This window comes from Sus scrofa, chromosome 7, assembly GCF_000003025.6.
Source record: "Sus scrofa isolate TJ Tabasco breed Duroc chromosome 7, Sscrofa11.1, whole genome shotgun sequence".
NCBI lineage: Eukaryota > Metazoa > Chordata > Mammalia > Artiodactyla > Suidae > Sus > Sus scrofa.
Window position 1 is genome coordinate 53,093,657 of NC_010449.5, and position 18,378 is coordinate 53,112,034.

General features: G+C 43.1%; 1 protein-coding gene across 1 annotated transcript in view; it reads left to right on the forward strand.

The window, feature by feature from the left end:
• IQGAP1 (IQ motif containing GTPase activating protein 1) overlaps window positions 1–18,378 on the forward strand; it is a 109,486-nt gene that overhangs the window by 73,178 nt on the left and 17,930 nt on the right. Inside the window, exons 16-30 of the mRNA XM_021098910.1 lie at window positions 2,661–2,751; window positions 2,920–3,087; window positions 3,788–3,930; window positions 5,972–6,142; window positions 6,819–6,902; window positions 7,000–7,071; window positions 7,168–7,237; window positions 7,607–7,815; window positions 8,785–8,940; window positions 9,175–9,338; window positions 10,826–11,050; window positions 14,693–14,833; window positions 14,926–15,010; window positions 16,089–16,321; window positions 16,910–17,042. Coding sequence (XP_020954569.1) covers window positions 2,661–2,751; window positions 2,920–3,087; window positions 3,788–3,930; window positions 5,972–6,142; window positions 6,819–6,902; window positions 7,000–7,071; window positions 7,168–7,237; window positions 7,607–7,815; window positions 8,785–8,940; window positions 9,175–9,338; window positions 10,826–11,050; window positions 14,693–14,833; window positions 14,926–15,010; window positions 16,089–16,321; window positions 16,910–17,042 — 2,145 coding nt within the window. The remainder of the gene's footprint in view (window positions 1–2,660; window positions 2,752–2,919; window positions 3,088–3,787; window positions 3,931–5,971; window positions 6,143–6,818; window positions 6,903–6,999; window positions 7,072–7,167; window positions 7,238–7,606; window positions 7,816–8,784; window positions 8,941–9,174; window positions 9,339–10,825; window positions 11,051–14,692; window positions 14,834–14,925; window positions 15,011–16,088; window positions 16,322–16,909; window positions 17,043–18,378) is intronic.

Sequence of the window (18,378 nt, forward strand, 5' to 3'; positions counted from 1 at the left end):
ATTGATGGTAACCATAGGTCTCTGAGGCTTTGTTCATTTTTCTTCATTCTTTTTTATTACTGTTCTTTAGACTTAAACTGGATAATTTTGATTGACCTACCTTCAAGTTGCTGATTCTTTCTTCTTGCTCAAGTGTGCTGAATTTTTCATTTCAGTTATTGTATTTTCAACTCTGTAAATTTTTTTTTTTTTTTTTGTCTTTTTGCTATTTCTTTGGGCCGCTCCCGCGGCATATGGAGGTTCCCAGGCTAGGGGTCAAATTGGAGCTGTAGCCACCGGCCTACGCCAGAGCCACAGCAACGCAGGATCCAAGCCGCGTCTGCAACCTACACCACAGCTCACGGCAACGCCAGATCCTTAACCCACTGAGCAAGGGCAGGGACCGAACCCGCAACCTCATGGTTCCTAGTCGGATTCGTTAACCACTGCGCCACGACGGGAACTCCTCCTCAACTCTGTAATTTAATCTGGTTCTTAAAATACATACAAAATTTTTTTTTCTTTATTTGGTGAGGCATTGTTCTCATACTTTCCTTAAGTTCTTTATATGCGATTTCTTTTAGTTCTTGGAACATATTTAAGATAGCTGATTTAAGTCTTTGCTTAAAAGTTCAATTTGAACAATTTCTGTTGTCTGCTTTTTTGTCCTGTTTGGACCATACTTTTTTGTTTACATGTCTTGTAATTTTTGGCTGAAAGCTGGACATTTTAATATAATGAAAAAGTCAGATTCTACCCCCTCCTTAGGTTATCCCTGTTTGTTTCTCATGTAATTTGTTTAGTGATTTTCAGTCCTGCCAAATCTGTATTCTTTGGCTTGTGTGTCTACTGAAGTCCCTGTTTGGTTAGCTAGTGGTCAGCTAATGATTAGACAGAAATTTCCTAAAGTGCCTAGAACCACTAAAGCTCCCGGCCTCTGCTGAGGACTTTTGTGTGTGTTGGGGTATGCCCTCAACACTCAGCCAGTTTATAGTTTTGCTTTAGCCTTCACTTCATGCTTGCCCAGAGCCTCAAGGTCAGCCAGAGGAGAAAGCTTACAGCCTTATCACATCTTTTCTGAGCATGTGCACAGCCCACACATGCACTATGACCTTCTAGATTCCCATCCCAGGAATTCATCAGAGCTTTTCAAAGATGTCTGTGGATATTTCTTCTTTAACTTGCCCTTTTCAACTTTCAGGTTAGCCTATTATTTGCCTAAATTTTTACCCACTGCCCCAGATATCTGTGATGTGAAATAATTACTGTTTTGGACAAATGACTGTAAAGAAGAGGCTGTTTGCATTGGGCAAGCTCTAAGTCAGGTCAAATAAGGACAGCCTAGCTGTGTTCTCCCAGGGAACCACCTAACAGGTCAACTAATGTCAGTTCCCTGGGACTAGATAAGGCTTTGAAGGAGGTAGGGGTGTATGGGGTGGAGAACGGGGTGGGGGTAGGTTGGGCACAGAGCACTGACGGGAATAGAGTAAAGTGCTACAGAGCTCGTTGTTCTCAGTTCTTAACTGCAGCCACCTCATTGGTGCCTTGGCAAATTATATTTACATCAAGCAGTCTTGATGGATTTTTGAGCTATTATTTATCCCAGTTGCTATTAGCTCAAGCCTCAGGAGCACTTTTACTTTTGTTGGATCTGCCAAAATTACCTCAAACATGACACAACCCGGTCACTTTAAAACCCAAGGTGCCTCTCCTTTTCTGGACAAAAAGACTCCACTTCTATTTCACCTCTGTCCCTAGTATTCTGCTCAAATGGCTAGAGAGGCTTTTGTTGGCCATGCTGAGGAAATGAATCACCATTTATTATGTTTCTGCGTGAAAAATGTGTTCTTAAGTTTCCAACAACTGATTGATTTTAACTTTGAGGTTTCAGAATATAAGCCAGTGACAAGTTTAGATTGACTATAGTGACTCCTGGTTTACATGTGATAAAATCTTGGTAGTCTTGGAGTTCCTGTCGTGGCTCAGTGGTTAACGAATCCGACTAGGAACCATGAGGTTGCAGGTTCGATCCCTGGCCTTGCTTAGTGGGTTAAGGATCCGGCATTGCCATGAGCTGTGGTGTAGGTCGCAGACACAGCTTGGTTCTGGTGTTGCTGTGGCTGTAGCGTAGGCCGGTGGCTACAGCTCTGATTAGACCCCTAGCCTGGGAACCTCCATATGCCGTGGGAGCGTCCTTGAAACACCAAAAAGCCAAAAAAAAAAAAAAAAAAATCTTGCTAGTCTTAAAAACAGTTCAATATTCCTTTGGATATTGTTGGCAAAGGCTCTTTCTAAAAAGTGTTGCATATTCATATACATGCTGTGGTTCTTGTCACAGTATTTAAGTCTGTGGGCCCCTTCCCTGTTTGGACCTTTTGTCCCTTCTACCTGCTCTTGTCCTCCTGAATGAATTGAATTCATCTTCCTAAATCTTCTACTACATCGGAGGCATTTCTCTTCTGCGTTTTACCAGTTTTTTGGTTCCCAGTTTCTTCCAGTTGATGATTCCATGTGTCTTATATGACAGTGAGGAATTAATTAGCTCACATGGCAGAGCACTCACGTAGCACATGTCTTGTATGTTTGAAACTTCTTTCTCTAATTGAGTCTCGGAAGCCACCATAGTGACATGTACTCCAATTTCATGATTCTAATATTGTTTTGCTTTTAATGGTTTGTAGGAAACTCAGGATGAGTCAGCTGTGTTGTGGTTGGATGAAATTCAGGGTGGAATCTGGCAGTCCAACAAAGACACCCAGGAAGCACAGAAGTGTACGTATCAGTTGTTTTTGTTTTTCTGATGGAGAGTAGGGGTGGCGAGGTGCTCCATATCTCAGTACTCAGCTGATCAGGACAGAGAGATGTAGGGGGAACAGGTTGCCAGCAGGTGCATCTAGATGCTTCCTAAACTATTCCAGTAACAGTTCTCTTCTGGGATAGTTGCCTTAGGAATCTTTGCCATTAACGAAGCAGTGGACAGTGGCGATGTTAGCAGAACATTGAGTGCCCTTCGTTCCCCTGATGTCGGCTTGTATGGCGTCATCCCTGAATGTGGTCAGACTTACCAGAGTGACCTTGCTGAAGCCAAGAAGAAAAAACTGGCAGCAGGTGAGTTATGGGTAAATAAAGTTGTGCCCTGAAAGTAAGGACTTAAACATATGACTGTTCAGATGGAGAGGAAAGGGGCAAGCTGTGGGGAAGGGTACTTTGGAAGTATAGCATTAGGTTTATTTTAAAACCCAAGGAGATAATATTCCTATTTTTGAAATTTTTCTTTTTTCCCCCCTTGAGGACAGCTGTGTCCAAAAGGTCAATTTTCTGAAAATGTTTTTTTCATGGGGTGTTAGTGGTTTTGATTACCTAAGCTTATGGACAGTTAAAAGCAATTTATCTTCAAAAAGAGGGGAATAAAGATTTTTCACCCTATTTCATGGCCCTCCCTTTAAAAAAAAATTAGCTAGAGAGGCTGAAGGGTTACATGTATTTTATCGGAATGGTTTTCTGACACACAAACATCTTAACTTAGGTGTGGGCTTTGGAAGGAACAAAGGCAGTCACGGTTAATTTCTGTATTTGGACTTTGTAGGTATTGTTTTTTAATGTGGATGTGAATGGGCTAAATGAGACCTTACGAAGTCATAGTTTAAGAGGGACTTAGGATGCCCCTTTGCTCTCATAGACCCAAGGGACAGGTTTTTGGAATTGTTTAGATTGTTAAACCTGACTGGAATAATCCTGTAACATTAGACACATGAATGTGGAGAATGCGGCTCTGGGCGTCTTTTATCTTTCCCTTATCTTCTGTCAGGAGATAATAACAGCAAGTGGGTGAAGCACTGGGTGAAAGGTGGATATTATTATTACCACAATCTGGAGACCCAGGAAGGAGGATGGGATGAACCCCCAGACTTCGTGCAAAATTTTATGCAGCTTTCTCGGGAGGAGATCCAGGTAGGTCACATTTCTCCACAAGAAGACACTGAGAGACAGTACCTGAATGTTATTAGTTAAGAGAAATATTAGCAGGAATAAGGCATGTGGTCAGAAGCCCTAGACTAAAATTTAAGCCTACGTAACTAATTTAGAGTGGTTTTTTTTTTTCCTAGGGGGAGTGTCTTAGGCCTAAATTGGTAAAACATCTGGATTATAAAATTAAGTCAGATAAATTGTGTTCTTATTAAAGAAAACTCGGATATTCCAGCAAAGAAGAAAAATGAAGAGTTGTTCTGATTCCTCATTAAATGCAACTACTCAGTCTTTCCCAATTTATAATTTTAATCTCTTTTCTGAATATTTCACAAATTCCAAACTTTGCTGTATTAGAATATAACTTGCAGAGTTCCTATTGTGGCTCATCAGGTTGAAAACCCTACCTGGTCTCCGTGAGGATGAGGTTTGATCCCTGGCCTTGCTCAGTGGGTTAAGAATCCCATTGCTACAAGCTGTGGGGTCGGTCATAGATGTGGCTCGGAGCTGGTGTGGCTGTGGCTGTGGCTAGGCCTGAAGCTACAGCTCTGATTTGACCCCTAGCCTGGGCACTTCCATACACTGCAGATGCAGCCATAAAAAGAAAAAAAAAGCAAAACCAAAAGAATATAACCTACACTTTCACATAAAAATAGTTTTTTTTGGAGTTCCTGTTGTGGCTCAGTGGTTAACGAATCCGACTAGGAACCATGAAGTTGCTGGTTCAGTCCCTGGCCTTGCTCAGTGGGTTAAGGATCTGGCGTTGCCGTGAGCTATGGTGTAGGTCACAGACACGGCTCGGATCCCGGATTGCTGTGGCTCTGGTGTAGGCTGGCAGCTGTAGCTCCAATTAGACCCCTAGCCTGGGAACCACCATATGCCACGAGAGTGGCCCAAGAAATGGCAAAAAGACCCCCCCCAAAAAATAGCTTTTTTTTTTGTCTTTTTAGGACTGCAAACACAGCATATGGAAGTTCCCAGGCTAGGGGTCAAACTGGAGCTACAGCTGCCAGCCTACACCATAGCCACAGCAACCCCAGATCCGAGTCGCGTCTTCGACCTACACCACATGTGTCCTCAATGTTCCTAGTCAGATTTGTTTCTGCTGCACCACAACAAGAACTCCATGGCTTCCATTCTCAAAGTCACGTTATCATCCAGAAGGACAGCAGGCAGGAAGTAGGAAGAAGGGAAAGAAAACAAAACAGGCATGATGCCAGCTGTCGGTCTCTCTCAAAGAATGTTCCTAAAGGTCTTACCAAGCTGCTTCTGCTTGCATCACACGAGCCCTCCCCAGCTCAGAGAGTCTTAACTGCACATGTTCTTGCCCAGAAGGAAAAATCAATGCTCTGATACCAAGGACAAGGGGGATCAGGGACATTACATTAGGTGGGTAACTAGGTGTTCTCACCAGCCATTCTCACTGCTCCTGCCCTTACTCAAGCCCAGGTGGTCTCTCACTTGGATTACGACAACATCGTTCTGATTCACCCACTCATGCTAATCTGTCAGTTACTCTGCTAACAGTGCTGCTTTTCTCAAAGTAAATCTGATAGTTTTATTCCTGTTTGGAAGTTTGCTGGTTCCCAGTACTTGTAGTAACAGTCCAAACACTGTAGGTTACTTCTCAAGAAGTCTGACCACTCCCCTGCAGGGCTCTCCTCTGTGGTGGTTGGGGCTCTGGCCTTGTGGTTGGCACCTGTCATGCTGTCTTCTTGTCAGTAATGGCTCCAGATCAGCAAGCACAGTTCTGGCTCAGTCAGTGTTGAGTGGATGAGTAAATGAAGAAAATAACCAATGAGGTAAAAGAAGATAAGTTTTTTGTTGATGACTTTTTTGGGGGTGTGAAGACACCTTGGCCTTGAAAAATAAGACCTGAAGTCTTCATTCCTGTTTCTTGGCTAAAGATCTGCTATAGACTTGGAAAGCAGTGAGTGTGAGTTTGTGCACTCTGGATGATACTGTGTTAAAACTCCTGTCCATTCTCATCTTTGCATGTCTTCTCACGTGACCGATGGTTTTTCAGAGTTCCATCTCTGGGGTGACTGCTGCGTATAACCGGGAACAGCTCTGGCTGGCCAACGAAGGCTTGATCACCAGGCTGCAGGCTTGCTGCCGGGGATACCTGGTTCGACAGGAATTCCGATCCAGGATGAATTTCCTGAAAAAACAAATCCCTGCCATCACTTGCATTCAGGTATTTCAGAGCCTCTTATGCCGACAGCACTTTGGCTTCTAGAGCAGGATAATAAACAGTCGGCTCCTCGGATCAGATGTCCGAGTGTATTTTTTGCCTTCTGACCTCTTAGTCTCTCCCTTCTTCTGAAACCACTTCCTCTGTTAACCATTGTAATCACCGTGTGCTTAGTGGTGTTTAGCGGTGAGCCATCCAGCTCAGTGGCAATTTTTCTTGGGCACTTCATTGTCTTCTAAAGCTGTTCCTTTGTATCAGATTTGAACACTGGGAGAAGCAACTGTGATTTTGCTTCAATGACACGGTAGCACGATGTCACAGAGAGAATTCTGAGCCAGGAGTTAGGGCTCTACCGCTGCCAGGTAGTGGTGGGCCTCTTCCCTAAGTTGGTTTCCTCCTCTATGAAAGGGATACCTATATTTTATCTTCTCTTCCTCACCTGATTTGTTGTGAGGAGCCAGTAACAAAGTCCATGTGGACACACTTTGTGCTCACAGCAGGGAGGTAGAAGTTAGCCAGCGTCCTCTCCTGGGGGAAGAACAGTCCACCCTCCCTCCCCAACCCTGGTGGACACAGTCCTTTTTAAAGCTGCTCTTGGATAACATTTCGAGTCGAGATTATTTAACTACCTCTGACCCTTAAGAAATAATGTGTCGACTGTAATATTTGATGGTTTCAGTCGCAGTGGAGAGGATACAAGCAGAAGAAGGCGTACCAAGATCGCTTAGCCTACCTGCGCTCCCATAAAGATGAAGTTATAAAGGTACGTGGCAGGATGTCTCAACGCGGGACGTGAGTATGACACCTGTTGAGATGCAGGGGCTTTCCTAATTTCCAGCATCTCTCTTCCTTTTTCATAGATTCAGTCCCTGGCAAGGATGCATCAAGCTAGAAAGCGCTATAGAGATCGCCTGCAGTACTTCCGAGACCACGTGAGTACCCCTGGGTAATAAGGACCAACAGCATCAGTTTTGCTGTGTTCATGGTGAACAAGTGAACAGAGGAATTTCTTCTGTTTTGTTCCTTAGATAAATGACATTATCAAAATCCAGGCTTTCATTCGGGCAAACAAAGCTCGTGATGACTACAAGACTCTCAGTGAGTAACTGGCTCGGCAGAGAAGAGTTGAGGCCATCAGGTTCTGTGTATTCTCCACGGATCTCTTTTCTTGTCCTGCAGGCAAGGCTTGGGGGGTAGGGTGCTGCTTGTGACTGAAGCCCCTTTGCTAACCTGTGGCTGGATGTCTTGTGGCTTGCCATGTGCACCTTCCACATAACAACCTAGCAGTAGCATGACTGGGAAGACTGCACTTGGTGTCTGTCTTTGCACATCTCAAAAATAAACAGATGTCTTACATGTGAATAGAGGTTTTTTTTTTTTTTTAAGACAATGCTGATGTTTTCCAAGACACGGAACTTTTTTTTAGCAATTCCATTCTTCATCTGACACATGCTTTCTTTCTGTCAGTCAATGCTGAGGATCCTCCAATGATTGTAGTCCGAAAATTTGTCCACCTGCTCGACCAGAGTGACCAGGATTTTCAGGAGGAGCTTGATCTCATGAAGATGCGGGAAGAGGTCATTACCCTCATTCGTTCTAACCAACAGCTGGAGAATGACCTCAATCTCATGGATATCAAAATTGGACTGCTAGTGAAAAATAAAATTACACTGCAGGTATGGTCCAGTGCCAGCAGGGGCCTTGGGACATTTTTTCCTACCTGGTACCCCCACCTCCCTCTTTATGACCGGAGTGGCTGGCTTTCTTCTCTGCTAATGCCGTAGGTTTTTTCAAAGTTATATAGGAAATGAAATGATTTAATAGCAAAATTTTAAATAGAGAAAAATAGATAAAAATCATCCCGTGATTCTACCACCCCAATAATCATTTTGTATCCTACATTCTTATTTAATGTAGAGGATGAGGTACTTTCTCTATGTGAAGTCATCATAAATATTGTTTTTAATGGCAATATAATAATTCATCAGGAAATAGTCTATGTTTTACCTCTTTTTTCTAGATGATTTGACATTTTCAAATTTTTATTATTACAAAATAACACTGCAGTGAAAGTTTCAATGCATGCATAACTTTTATTGTATTTAAGACTTTGTAAGATAGATTCCTGGAAGTTGGTTTCCTGAATCAGTGGACATTTTTATGGTACAGTTTCTTTATAGGAAGATGAAAGTAGAAATAGATTTGATTGATATACGGAAAGTAGAATATGATGTAGTGATTATAAAATATTTAACGGGTCAGTTCCCATTGTGGTTCATCAGGTTAAGAACCCAACATAGTATCCATGAGGACACACATTCCATCCCTGGCCTCGCTCAGTGGGTTAAGTATCTGGTGTTGCTTTAAGTTGCGGTGTAGGTCTCAGATGCAGCTGGGATCCCTTGTTGCTGTGGCTGTGGTGTGGGCCAGCAGCTGCAGCTCCAGTTCGACCTGGGAACTTCGATATGTCACACATGCAGCTGTAAAACGAAAAAAAAAAAAGAAAAAGAATTTTTAATGTGGATCTGTCAGTGCAGTAGACCTTCAGAAGAGAGTTTTTAGGTGCTAAAAGACCTTATTTCCATAGTGACTGGAGTTTCATCTTTAAAAGCTATTTTTATTTATGTATATGTGTTTGTTTATAGGATGTGGTTTCCCACAGTAAAAAACTTACCAAAAAAAATAAGGAACAGTTGTCTGATATGATGATGCTAAATAAACAAAAGGGAGGTCTCAAGGCTTTGAGCAAAGAGAAGAGAGAGAAATTGGAAGCATATCAACACCTGTTTTATTTACTGCAGGTGAGTGGCTCCTGGAATTATTATTACAAAATGTAAGTTAATTTACTTTTCCACAAGAAAACCTTATGCATAGGTCTCGATGGAAGTCTTACTGGTTTTCGCTAAGGGGGAGAGCAAAGAGATGTCTTATTTTTTTTGATTATTCAGGTACATTTAGTCTTTTGGGCTGAAAACTCGTGAATGTTTGTGTCATCTTCTGTATTATCTACAAGTTATCTCGTGGTTTTATTTCAGACCAACCCCACCTATCTGGCAAAGCTGATTTTTCAGATGCCCCAGAACAAGTCCACCAAGTTCATGGACTCTGTAATCTTTACACTCTACAACTATGCATCCAACCAGCGAGAGGAGTACCTGCTCCTACGGCTCTTTAAGACAGCACTACAGGAGGAAATCAAGTACGAACAGAGTTCTACGGAGCATCGGGCCCTTCCCACTAGCTCACACGCTCAGAGTCTGAGAGTCAGGCCTGCCCGTGGCTTTTCGTGGTCTCAGCACCATGAAGTGTGTGAAATACTTACTCAAAAGAAGCATCTACCAGAGTTTCTGTCATGGCACAGCAGAAACGAATCTGACTAGGAACCATGAGGTTGCCAGTTTGATCCCTGGCCTTGCTCAGTGGGTTAAGGATCCGGCGTTGCCGTGAGCTGTGGTGTAGGTCACAGACATGGCTTGGATCCAGCGTTAGCTCCGATTAGACCCCTAGCCTGGGAACCTCTATATGCCATGGGTGCGGGCCTAAAAAAAAAAAAAAAAAGAGGACAAAAGATGAAAATAAATAAATAAATAAAAGAAGCATCTACCTTTTAAAATGTAATAACAGGAACTCCTGCTGTGGTGCAGTGGGTTAAGAATCTGACTGAAGTGGCTAGGGTCACGGCGGAGGCTTATTCAATCCCCAGCCCCCACCCTGGTGCAGTGAGTTAAAGGATCCAGTGTTGCCACATTTGTGGGCATAGGTTGTGGCTGCAGCTCAGATTCAGTCCATGGCCTGGGAACTTCCATATGCCACAAATGCGGCCATAAAATAAATAAAATAAAAGTGTAATAGTATATATTGTACACTAATACAAATGAATTATACTATACACTAATAGAAACTAATATATGCTAAGTGTAAAATAATATAGGAGTTCCCTGGTGGCCTAGTGGTTTAAGAATCCAGCGTCACTGCTGCTGTGACATGGGTTCTGTCCCTGGTGTGGGAACTTTTTCATGCCGTGGGTGCAGACAAAAAAAACTTGTCTAATGCTAATTAAATTTTATCTAAATGTTTGCTCTGTATTGGCTATTGTGCTCAGGGATAAAGGAATAAACAATTCCAATACAGTCTTTCCTTTAAAAAAAAAAAAAGAACTAGTATAAACACTAATATAAAGTGTCACTTTCTGGGGAGGTAATAGGATAAGAGATTTGCTAAATTAATTTTAGGAACATTCTGTATTAAGATAGACTTTTAAGTTTATACGATTTTTATTTTTTCCATTATAGTTGATTTACAGTCAATTTCTACTGTACAGTAATGTGAGCCAGTCATACATATATATATATATCCATATATATATCCATATATATATTCTTTTTCTTACATTATCCTCCATCACATTCCATCACAAGTGACTAGATATAGTTCCCTGTGCTGTACAGCAAGACAGAATTTTTCAAAGCTGATCTAAACATGAAGATTTCACATTTTTAGCTAATACAAGACCTGCTCATGTTCCTATGATTGCTATATGGCAGGAAGACGCTGTGTTCAGATGAATGTTGGGGGTGTTTCTAGAGAAAGAGCATGTATGCCTTTGCTTCTAGCTGTTTCTGCTTTTAGCAGACGGGATCTTTAAGGAGGAAGAATCTTGATTTGAATTTGTGTCACGTTTTATAGGTCAAAAGTAGATCAGATTCAAGAGATTGTGACTGGAAATCCTACGGTTATTAAGATGGTCGTGAGTTTCAACCGCGGTGCTCGGGGCCAGAATGCGCTGCGGCAGATCCTGGCCCCGGTGGTGAAGGAGATTATGGACGACAAGTCTCTCAACATCAAAACTGACCCTGTGGATATTTACAAATCTTGGGTTAATCAGATGGAGTCTCAGACAGGAGAGGCAAGGTATGAGAACCACACCTTTTTCTTTCATGTTTTTCTTATTTTTCTCTCTCTTTTTAAAGCAGTTAATGTTTCTGTGATTTATAAATTAATAATTGTTCAAATAGCTTTTCCTTGGAAACTCCTTTAAAGAGTTGACCTGGTGGTCTCTTCACTTATTTAGCACATGTTTATTGAGTATCTCTTGTGTGCCAGATACTGTGTTAGATACACACATAATAACACGATAATGAATGAGACATACAGTGATGAATGAAACAGCCATGCTTCCCGCCCTCTGTTCAGTGTTTATTTTGTGGGTGAGATGACACCCAGGTACACAAGAATAAAGCCACAGACTGAGGGAGGTTTTGTAGGGAACCTCCCTACAAAGAGGGAGCCGCTTAGAATGGTTGGGGAGAGCCTCCCTGAGAAGATGAAATGTAGCCGAGGCCTGAAAGATACGTCAGGGCCAGCCTTGCTGCAAGCTGGGTGCGGAGTCTTCATGTCTGAATTCTCTCAGCTGGAAGGAGCTAGGAGAGTCTAGGAACTGGAAGGACACTGGTATTGCTTGAGATGGGGTTGGATGGAAAGACTGCACAGATCTGAGTTTTGCTGTGCTTCATTAAAGGACGAGGCGACGGCCTGGGCAGATGATGGAACACTGAGAGTTAGACTAACGAAACTGACATAATTCAGGAGAGTTCTGTGCCAGGGCCTTAGTTTACCGCCACCGTTGGCACATCTAACCAAAAGTGTGTCGGTAGAGTATGAGTACTGCTGGGAAAATATAGTTCCTACAGCCAGAATGTTTAACATGTCTTTATGCAGTTTGGTGAGGACAGAGAAGGGTGAGAAGACATGTGAGCAATTTAGTCTATGGTGGTTTTTTCCTTGTTGTTGCAGAGTAAGGTTAGATCATGCATGATGCTCTCTGGAGCTTAAGTGGAGTAGCTGTCTCTGTGTGATTGCTACTCAGCTCAGTCTGTGGGCCAGTAACTGGAAATCATCAGTGGCATTAAGCACACTGTACTGACGTTTTTTTTCCATAGGAAGACCTTCTCGGTGAAGGAGGCAGTGTGTTGATGATATTCTGGCTCAGGCTCCTTATCCCGTCTTGGTATAAGGATTGCTGCACAGAGACTGGCCCATGGGTTACATCACTCTGGTTTCCAGATACCTGGACGCCAGGCAAAGGGAAGAGATTACTTGGTTAGAGAACAGAACATTCTGCTGACTCCTAAAGGGCTTAACTCCCCTCTTGGGAATCATTTGGCACAATGATTTGGTTCTTAGTAATAGGTAAGCCTGTCACCAGGAGGCCGAGCATTGCTGAGTATGATGGAAAATCCATTTTTGTTTTGACCTGCACATCTGAGGCCCACATCCTGGAATATGTTCTGTCAACTGCAGTACCTGACTGGGAAGGTCTGCCTGCAACCCAGGGCATCCCTAGATGACAGCCCTAGGCACACTGGCTCAAAGGTCCTGAGATATTTCCTCTGACGGTCCATGAGTCAGTCAGTTATAGGTCAAAATTCTAGGCAGTATTTCAAGATTTTTTTCTTTTATCTGTCTATCAGAAGGTAGAGTCTTATTTTGCTTTCATAAAATGGAAATTGATTTCAACACCTTTTTTTTTGATAACTGGGAAGTGTGGTGGGAGCCCAGCCATCATGTCCACATTCTTGAGCTTCGGTCATCAAACACATAGCAAACTGGGACTTCATCACCCTTTGGGAATGTTCACCTCTAAATTCTTAGAAATTTAATATTCTCTTCTCTGACTGCATCTATTGTGTTTGGCACTTTATTCCCTTTGCTCATTACTAGTTTTTTAAAATTGTCACGTAGGAGTTCCCATCATGGCTCAGCGCAAACAAACCTAATATGTGTGAGGATATGGGTTTGATCCCTGGCCTTGCTCAGTGGGTTAAGGATCCAGTGTTGCCATGAGCTGTGGTGTAGGTCGCAGACGAAGCTTGGATCTGGTGTTGCTGTGGCTGTGGTGTAGGCTGGCATCTGTAGCTCCGATTCGACCCTTAGCCTGGGAACTTCCATATGCTGCACCTGCAGCCCTAAAAAAAAAAAAAAATTAAGAAATAAAAAATTAAAAAAATAAAACTCTCACATATACGTAAGGTTGTAAATTTTACTTATGTAAAAGATGTGTAGCATGTAACTTAAATGTAATAAAATATATACTGCCTTTATTATAATTTCATATAGCCAGTTGTTTCAAACAGAATGCTTTTGTTAATTTCTGCTGACTCCTTATGTTCATAGTATTTCAGCCACCATATGACACATGGAGTTGTATCCATATCTGCCGGTATCATTTTCCTATTCCTTCGAATTACCACAGAGCTTAAAACAGCAGAAGTTTATTCTCTCACAGTTTGGGATCAGGAAGATCAGAAATCCGAAATCGGTATCACAGAGCTCAAATCAAGGTGTCGCAGGGTCATGCTCCCACGAGAGGTTCTCGCCTCCTCCAGCTTCTGGTGGCTGTTGTCATTCCTGGGCTTGCGGCTCCAGTCCGCTCCAGTCCCTGCTCTGTGGTCACATCATCTCCTCTCTGTGTGTTGCACAGTCCCCTCCACCTCGCTCTTATTAGGACACTTGTGATTGGATTTAGGCCACCAAGGTGATCATTACTACCTTTTGACCTTGTTGAAAGTACCAGACCTGGATCCTGAATTTCATGTTTGTCTTTCAGCTCCTCCTGTTCTTATTTCCTTTCTCATTTAGCCTGGGCGCAGTGTTCCAGCACATCTCCTATTCTCTTGCCAGTTTCTTCAGGCTTAGTGCCCTCTCCTCGAGTGATCTTATCAGCTCCTCTGGCTTCAGTTCCTATATATAGCTGTCACCTCCTTCATTAACACCCAAAGGGTCAGTAAGTCCCATTGACTGTGCTCCTTAATGTCTCTCAGGTCTGTGTCCTTGGTTCTCACTGCTGCATCCTTGTTCATGCCCTCATCATTTCTTAATCAGACTGTGGCACTAATCTTGCAGCTCCTTCATCTGTGACTGTCCATCTTTAATTCATTTCCAGTGGTGGGCCAGTACTATCACCCCCAAAATTCAGATCTCTTATTAATGGTTCTCCCTGGCTCCTAGGAAAGTCCAGACTTCTTAACATTATGTAATAGAGAGAGCCCTCTACGACCTGGCCGCTTTTGCACCCTTATTTCTCCGTTCTCTCCCCTTTTTTGCATTTGACCTTCCTTCCTAGAAGACCTTTCTTCTCCCTTTCTCCTGAGTTCATATGTCCCTTCCTTATGGAGGTCTTCTTTCATTCGTCCTGAGTAGAGGAAGGTGGCACTGTGGCACCATGGTACCTCTGGTCAGTGTCTTATTTGTAGCACTGTGGGTTTCCAGATACTTATTTGTGTGTGTCTCCCACCAGACTGTAAGAGACTCAAGAAGCTCTCATGTCTCTAGTACCTTTTATCCCAAGTGCCTGTCTTAGTGCCTGGCAGTAGTTCCAGGCACCCAATTCACAGTTGCAAACCTGAGCCCCAATTCTTGCCCCACTGTTTACCAGCTCTTTGACCAGAAGAAGCTCACTTAATCCCTCTGGGTCTTTCTGTTTAGGAAAGTCTTGCTTCAGGCTCTTCCTGGCTGTTAGTCTAACATGGTTGGGGATCATTTCTCCTTTTCCAGCAAACTGCCCTATGATGTGACCCCAGAACAGGCTCTGGCTCATGAAGAAGTCAGGACACGGCTAGACAACTCCATCAGGAACATGCGGGCTGTGACAGACAAGTTCCTCGCAGCCATCATCAGCTCTGTGGACAAAATCCCGTGAGTGCCATCAGCTGTGATCCCAAATAGCCCCCAGCATTAGTGGCCCTCTGCTCCCTGGCCCTTCTCACTAAGTTTTGTCCATCCCACAGTTACGGGATGCGCTTCATTGCCAAAGTGCTGAAGGACTCATTACATGAGAAATTCCCCGATGCTGGTGAGGATGAGCTGCTGAAGGTAAGACTCCGAAAGCTGGCACATTCTCGCCCTTCCAATAATAGCCCTTTGAGGAAAGGTTACAAGACCAGGCCTGACCTTAGACCTTTAGTAAGTGCCTAAGCATAGATTTTGTCAGTTTTGAAAGCGATTATAAATAGTACCTGTGTTAAATGATACCTGTCCTAGTTCCCATGTAGTTTGTATATTGTTCGAATGGCACACAGACATCACACAAGTAGAGAAGACAGATTTTCTTAAGATAAACTTCTTTGAGTCCTGTCTTTTCGCTGAAGAATTGCTCCCTCTGCTGGTGGCGAGGTGAATGGTAGCAAGCACCATTGTTTCTGCTAAGGCTGTTGCTGGTAATTCTTTCTTACTCAGCTATGCTCCCTCCTCTTTTTTTTGTTTTTTTTCCTTTAATCTGAAAGCTTTTTTTCTTCTCTCCTAGTTCTGTGCTTTCCTACACTGAGGCCTCGATTCTAGACTTTCTGTTCAGGTGAATTAATTTTATTTTTTTCTGAATGAAACTCTAGGGGAAGTGCGACTGTCCCTGAATTCTTCTGTGGAAGAGATGTGTGTTGAGTGACTTTAATTTCAGAGGCATGAACTTGTCTGCCTTTGAAGTCTGCAGCATGAGGATGATGGGGGTTGGACGTGCTGTGCTGATTAAGTCATGTTTAAGGATGTATTTTTAGCTGTGTTTGTTAGTTTCTTAGAATGAAAGCCCAGCTACATAAAAGTGAAAAGTGCATGTGGTTGACAGCAGCCTTATTTGCTGCCCTATTATATGTGAACAAAGAATGCCCTAAAAGGCTCAATAACAGACCTTGAGTCTATCATTTTTACCTTCTGAACCTGCTCTTTCATTGTTGTGATTTTGAGTTCCGTTCTCATTCACTTTTTTCCCTGCAGCCAGCCAGGGGATGTTCGGCCATTTTAGTTTCAGGGCTTGAGAGAAAATGTGTGTGCATGTGTGCGTAGTGTTTGCTTTTTCCTCACAGGACCCCATTTTCTGGTTTCCTTTGCTAGCAAAGTCATTTATGGTTTACTCGCGGGAGTGGTTTTTAATACCCATTTCTTTTTCCTCTGTTCCTAGATTATTGGTAACTTGCTTTACTATCGATACATGAATCCAGCCATTGTTGCTCCCGATGCCTTTGATATCATTGACCTGTCAGCAGGAGGCCAGCTCACCACAGACCAACGCCGAAATCTTGGCTCCATTGCAAAGATGCTGCAGCACGCAGCTTCCAATAAGATGTTTCTGGGAGATAATGCTCACTTAAGCATCATTAATGAATATCTTTCCCAGTCCTACCAGAAATTCAGGTAGGAGGAAAGGAACAAGGCACTCAAAAGATTCTGTGGGTGTGTTTCTGACTCTGAGGGGAAAGACAAAGTTAAACTCCACATCCAGCATGCTCTGAACTCCAGGGTGGTAGGATATATGTTTCCTGGGCTCACAGCTCCAGATGAAAAGGATGTCTGAGCCATTAAGATATATTCCTGGGCAATAGACAGTCCTTAATGTAAAAAAACAACGGTCTGCATTAGACATGTGTCACTCCGTAATCAGAGAAGAACTGGAGAGCACTCTTAATGTGTGTAAATTGAACACTGGCTTGTGAGTTCAGGGTGCTGCCTTAGAAAGTTGCTTCTGCTGACCGCTAAGGTCTTGGAGAACTTTGAGGTTTGAAATCATGGTTGAGCAGCTCTTGTGGATAGAACTAAAACAACGCGGAGAGAGGACCAGCGTCCCAAGGCTGTCGGGCACAGCAGACAGCCACAGTTTCTCTGGCGTTAACTGGCCTGGCTGGCTTCTGTCTGAACTCACTGCTCCAGAGGCTTGTGGGATGTCCCCTCTCCAGCTTCTCACACGTGTCACTTTTGGGGCCTGGCTCCTGTGCTTATTTTCAGACGGTTTTTCCAAACTGCTTGTGATGTCCCAGAGCTTCAGGATAAATTTAATGTGGATGAGTATTCTGATTTAGTGACCCTCACCAAGCCTGTGATCTACATTTCCATTGGCGAAATCATCAACACCCACACTGTAAGCATTTTGCTTTAATTACTTAATTTCATCGCTCTGTCTTAATTGCCTTCTCTGGCTACTGCTTGCCATCTCTGGAAGCCCAATATCATACCATCCTTTGATCTTTCTGATATCGCATCTACCTGTTGTTTATCCTCCTTGGCTCATTATTCTTAACATTCTTGAAGTGGCCCCTAGGCCACCTGCAACTGCCTCAGAATCATCTGGGCTGGTTATTAAGAAGGAAGTTTCCTGAACCCCACCGCAGGCCAGCTGGATCAGAATCCCCATGGGTGGGCTTCAGAATCTCCATTGTGACCCCTCTTGTAGTGACTTGATAAAATACTCTTTTTACTGCTCCTTCTTTTTACCCTGGCCCTTTGTGTTACTTTTCTAACACGCTCTAGAATTCTAGGGTTTTTCTCTGAGTCACCTTAGAGTGGATTTTTCTTGTAGGTGCTTTTTTTTTTTTCCTTTCCTAATTTTTTTTTTTTTTTTTTCTTTTTAGGGCCGCACCTGCAGCATATGAAAGTTCCTGGGCTCGGGGTCGAATAAGAGCTACAGCTTCCGGCCTACGCCACAGCCACAGCCACGTGGGATCTGAGCCGCGTCTGCGACCTACACCACAGCTCATGGCAACGCTGGATCCTTAACCCACTGAGCGAGGCCAGGGATGGAACCCATATCCACATGGATCCTAATTGGGATCGTTAACCCCTGAGCCACGAGCAGAACTCCATTTCCTAATTTTTATAATTCATTCCTTTCCCCTTTGGTGGCATATAGAGCAGGAAATGAGGAACTATATAAAAAGTAAATGAAATGTCAGGTATTTTCACTTCTGATGTCACCTGGGATAATAGCATCTTAAAGGCTTTGCTGAATGCCACTGAGATAATGATAATGCTAATCAAGTGCATTTTTCTCTGGATTAAAACATATACTGAAACATTAAGAAGAAGTATGAATGTGAGTCATTTGAACTGGTTGTAGGGTACATTCATGACTTTGGATTTTAAAGCCTGAGAATTTCATTGTTCCTTTATAGGGCACGTTTAAATCCTTCAGGAATTCACTGGCGGCCTAGCAGTTAAGGATCCAACATTGTCACTGCTGTGGCTTAGGTCACTGCTGTGGCTCAGGTTCCATTCTGGGCCTGAGAATTTCTGCATGCCACAGCCGTGGTAAAAACAAGCAAACAAAATCACCTTTATATCTGTAAGGGTGAGAGAATACCAGTGTTTCCTCTTTATACATTGTAACATATATCACTCATCACAGGCCACAAGTTGCTTTCTCTATTACACTGTTTATTTGGGTTAGTTTGTTAACGATTGGTTTCTCAGTTCCCTGA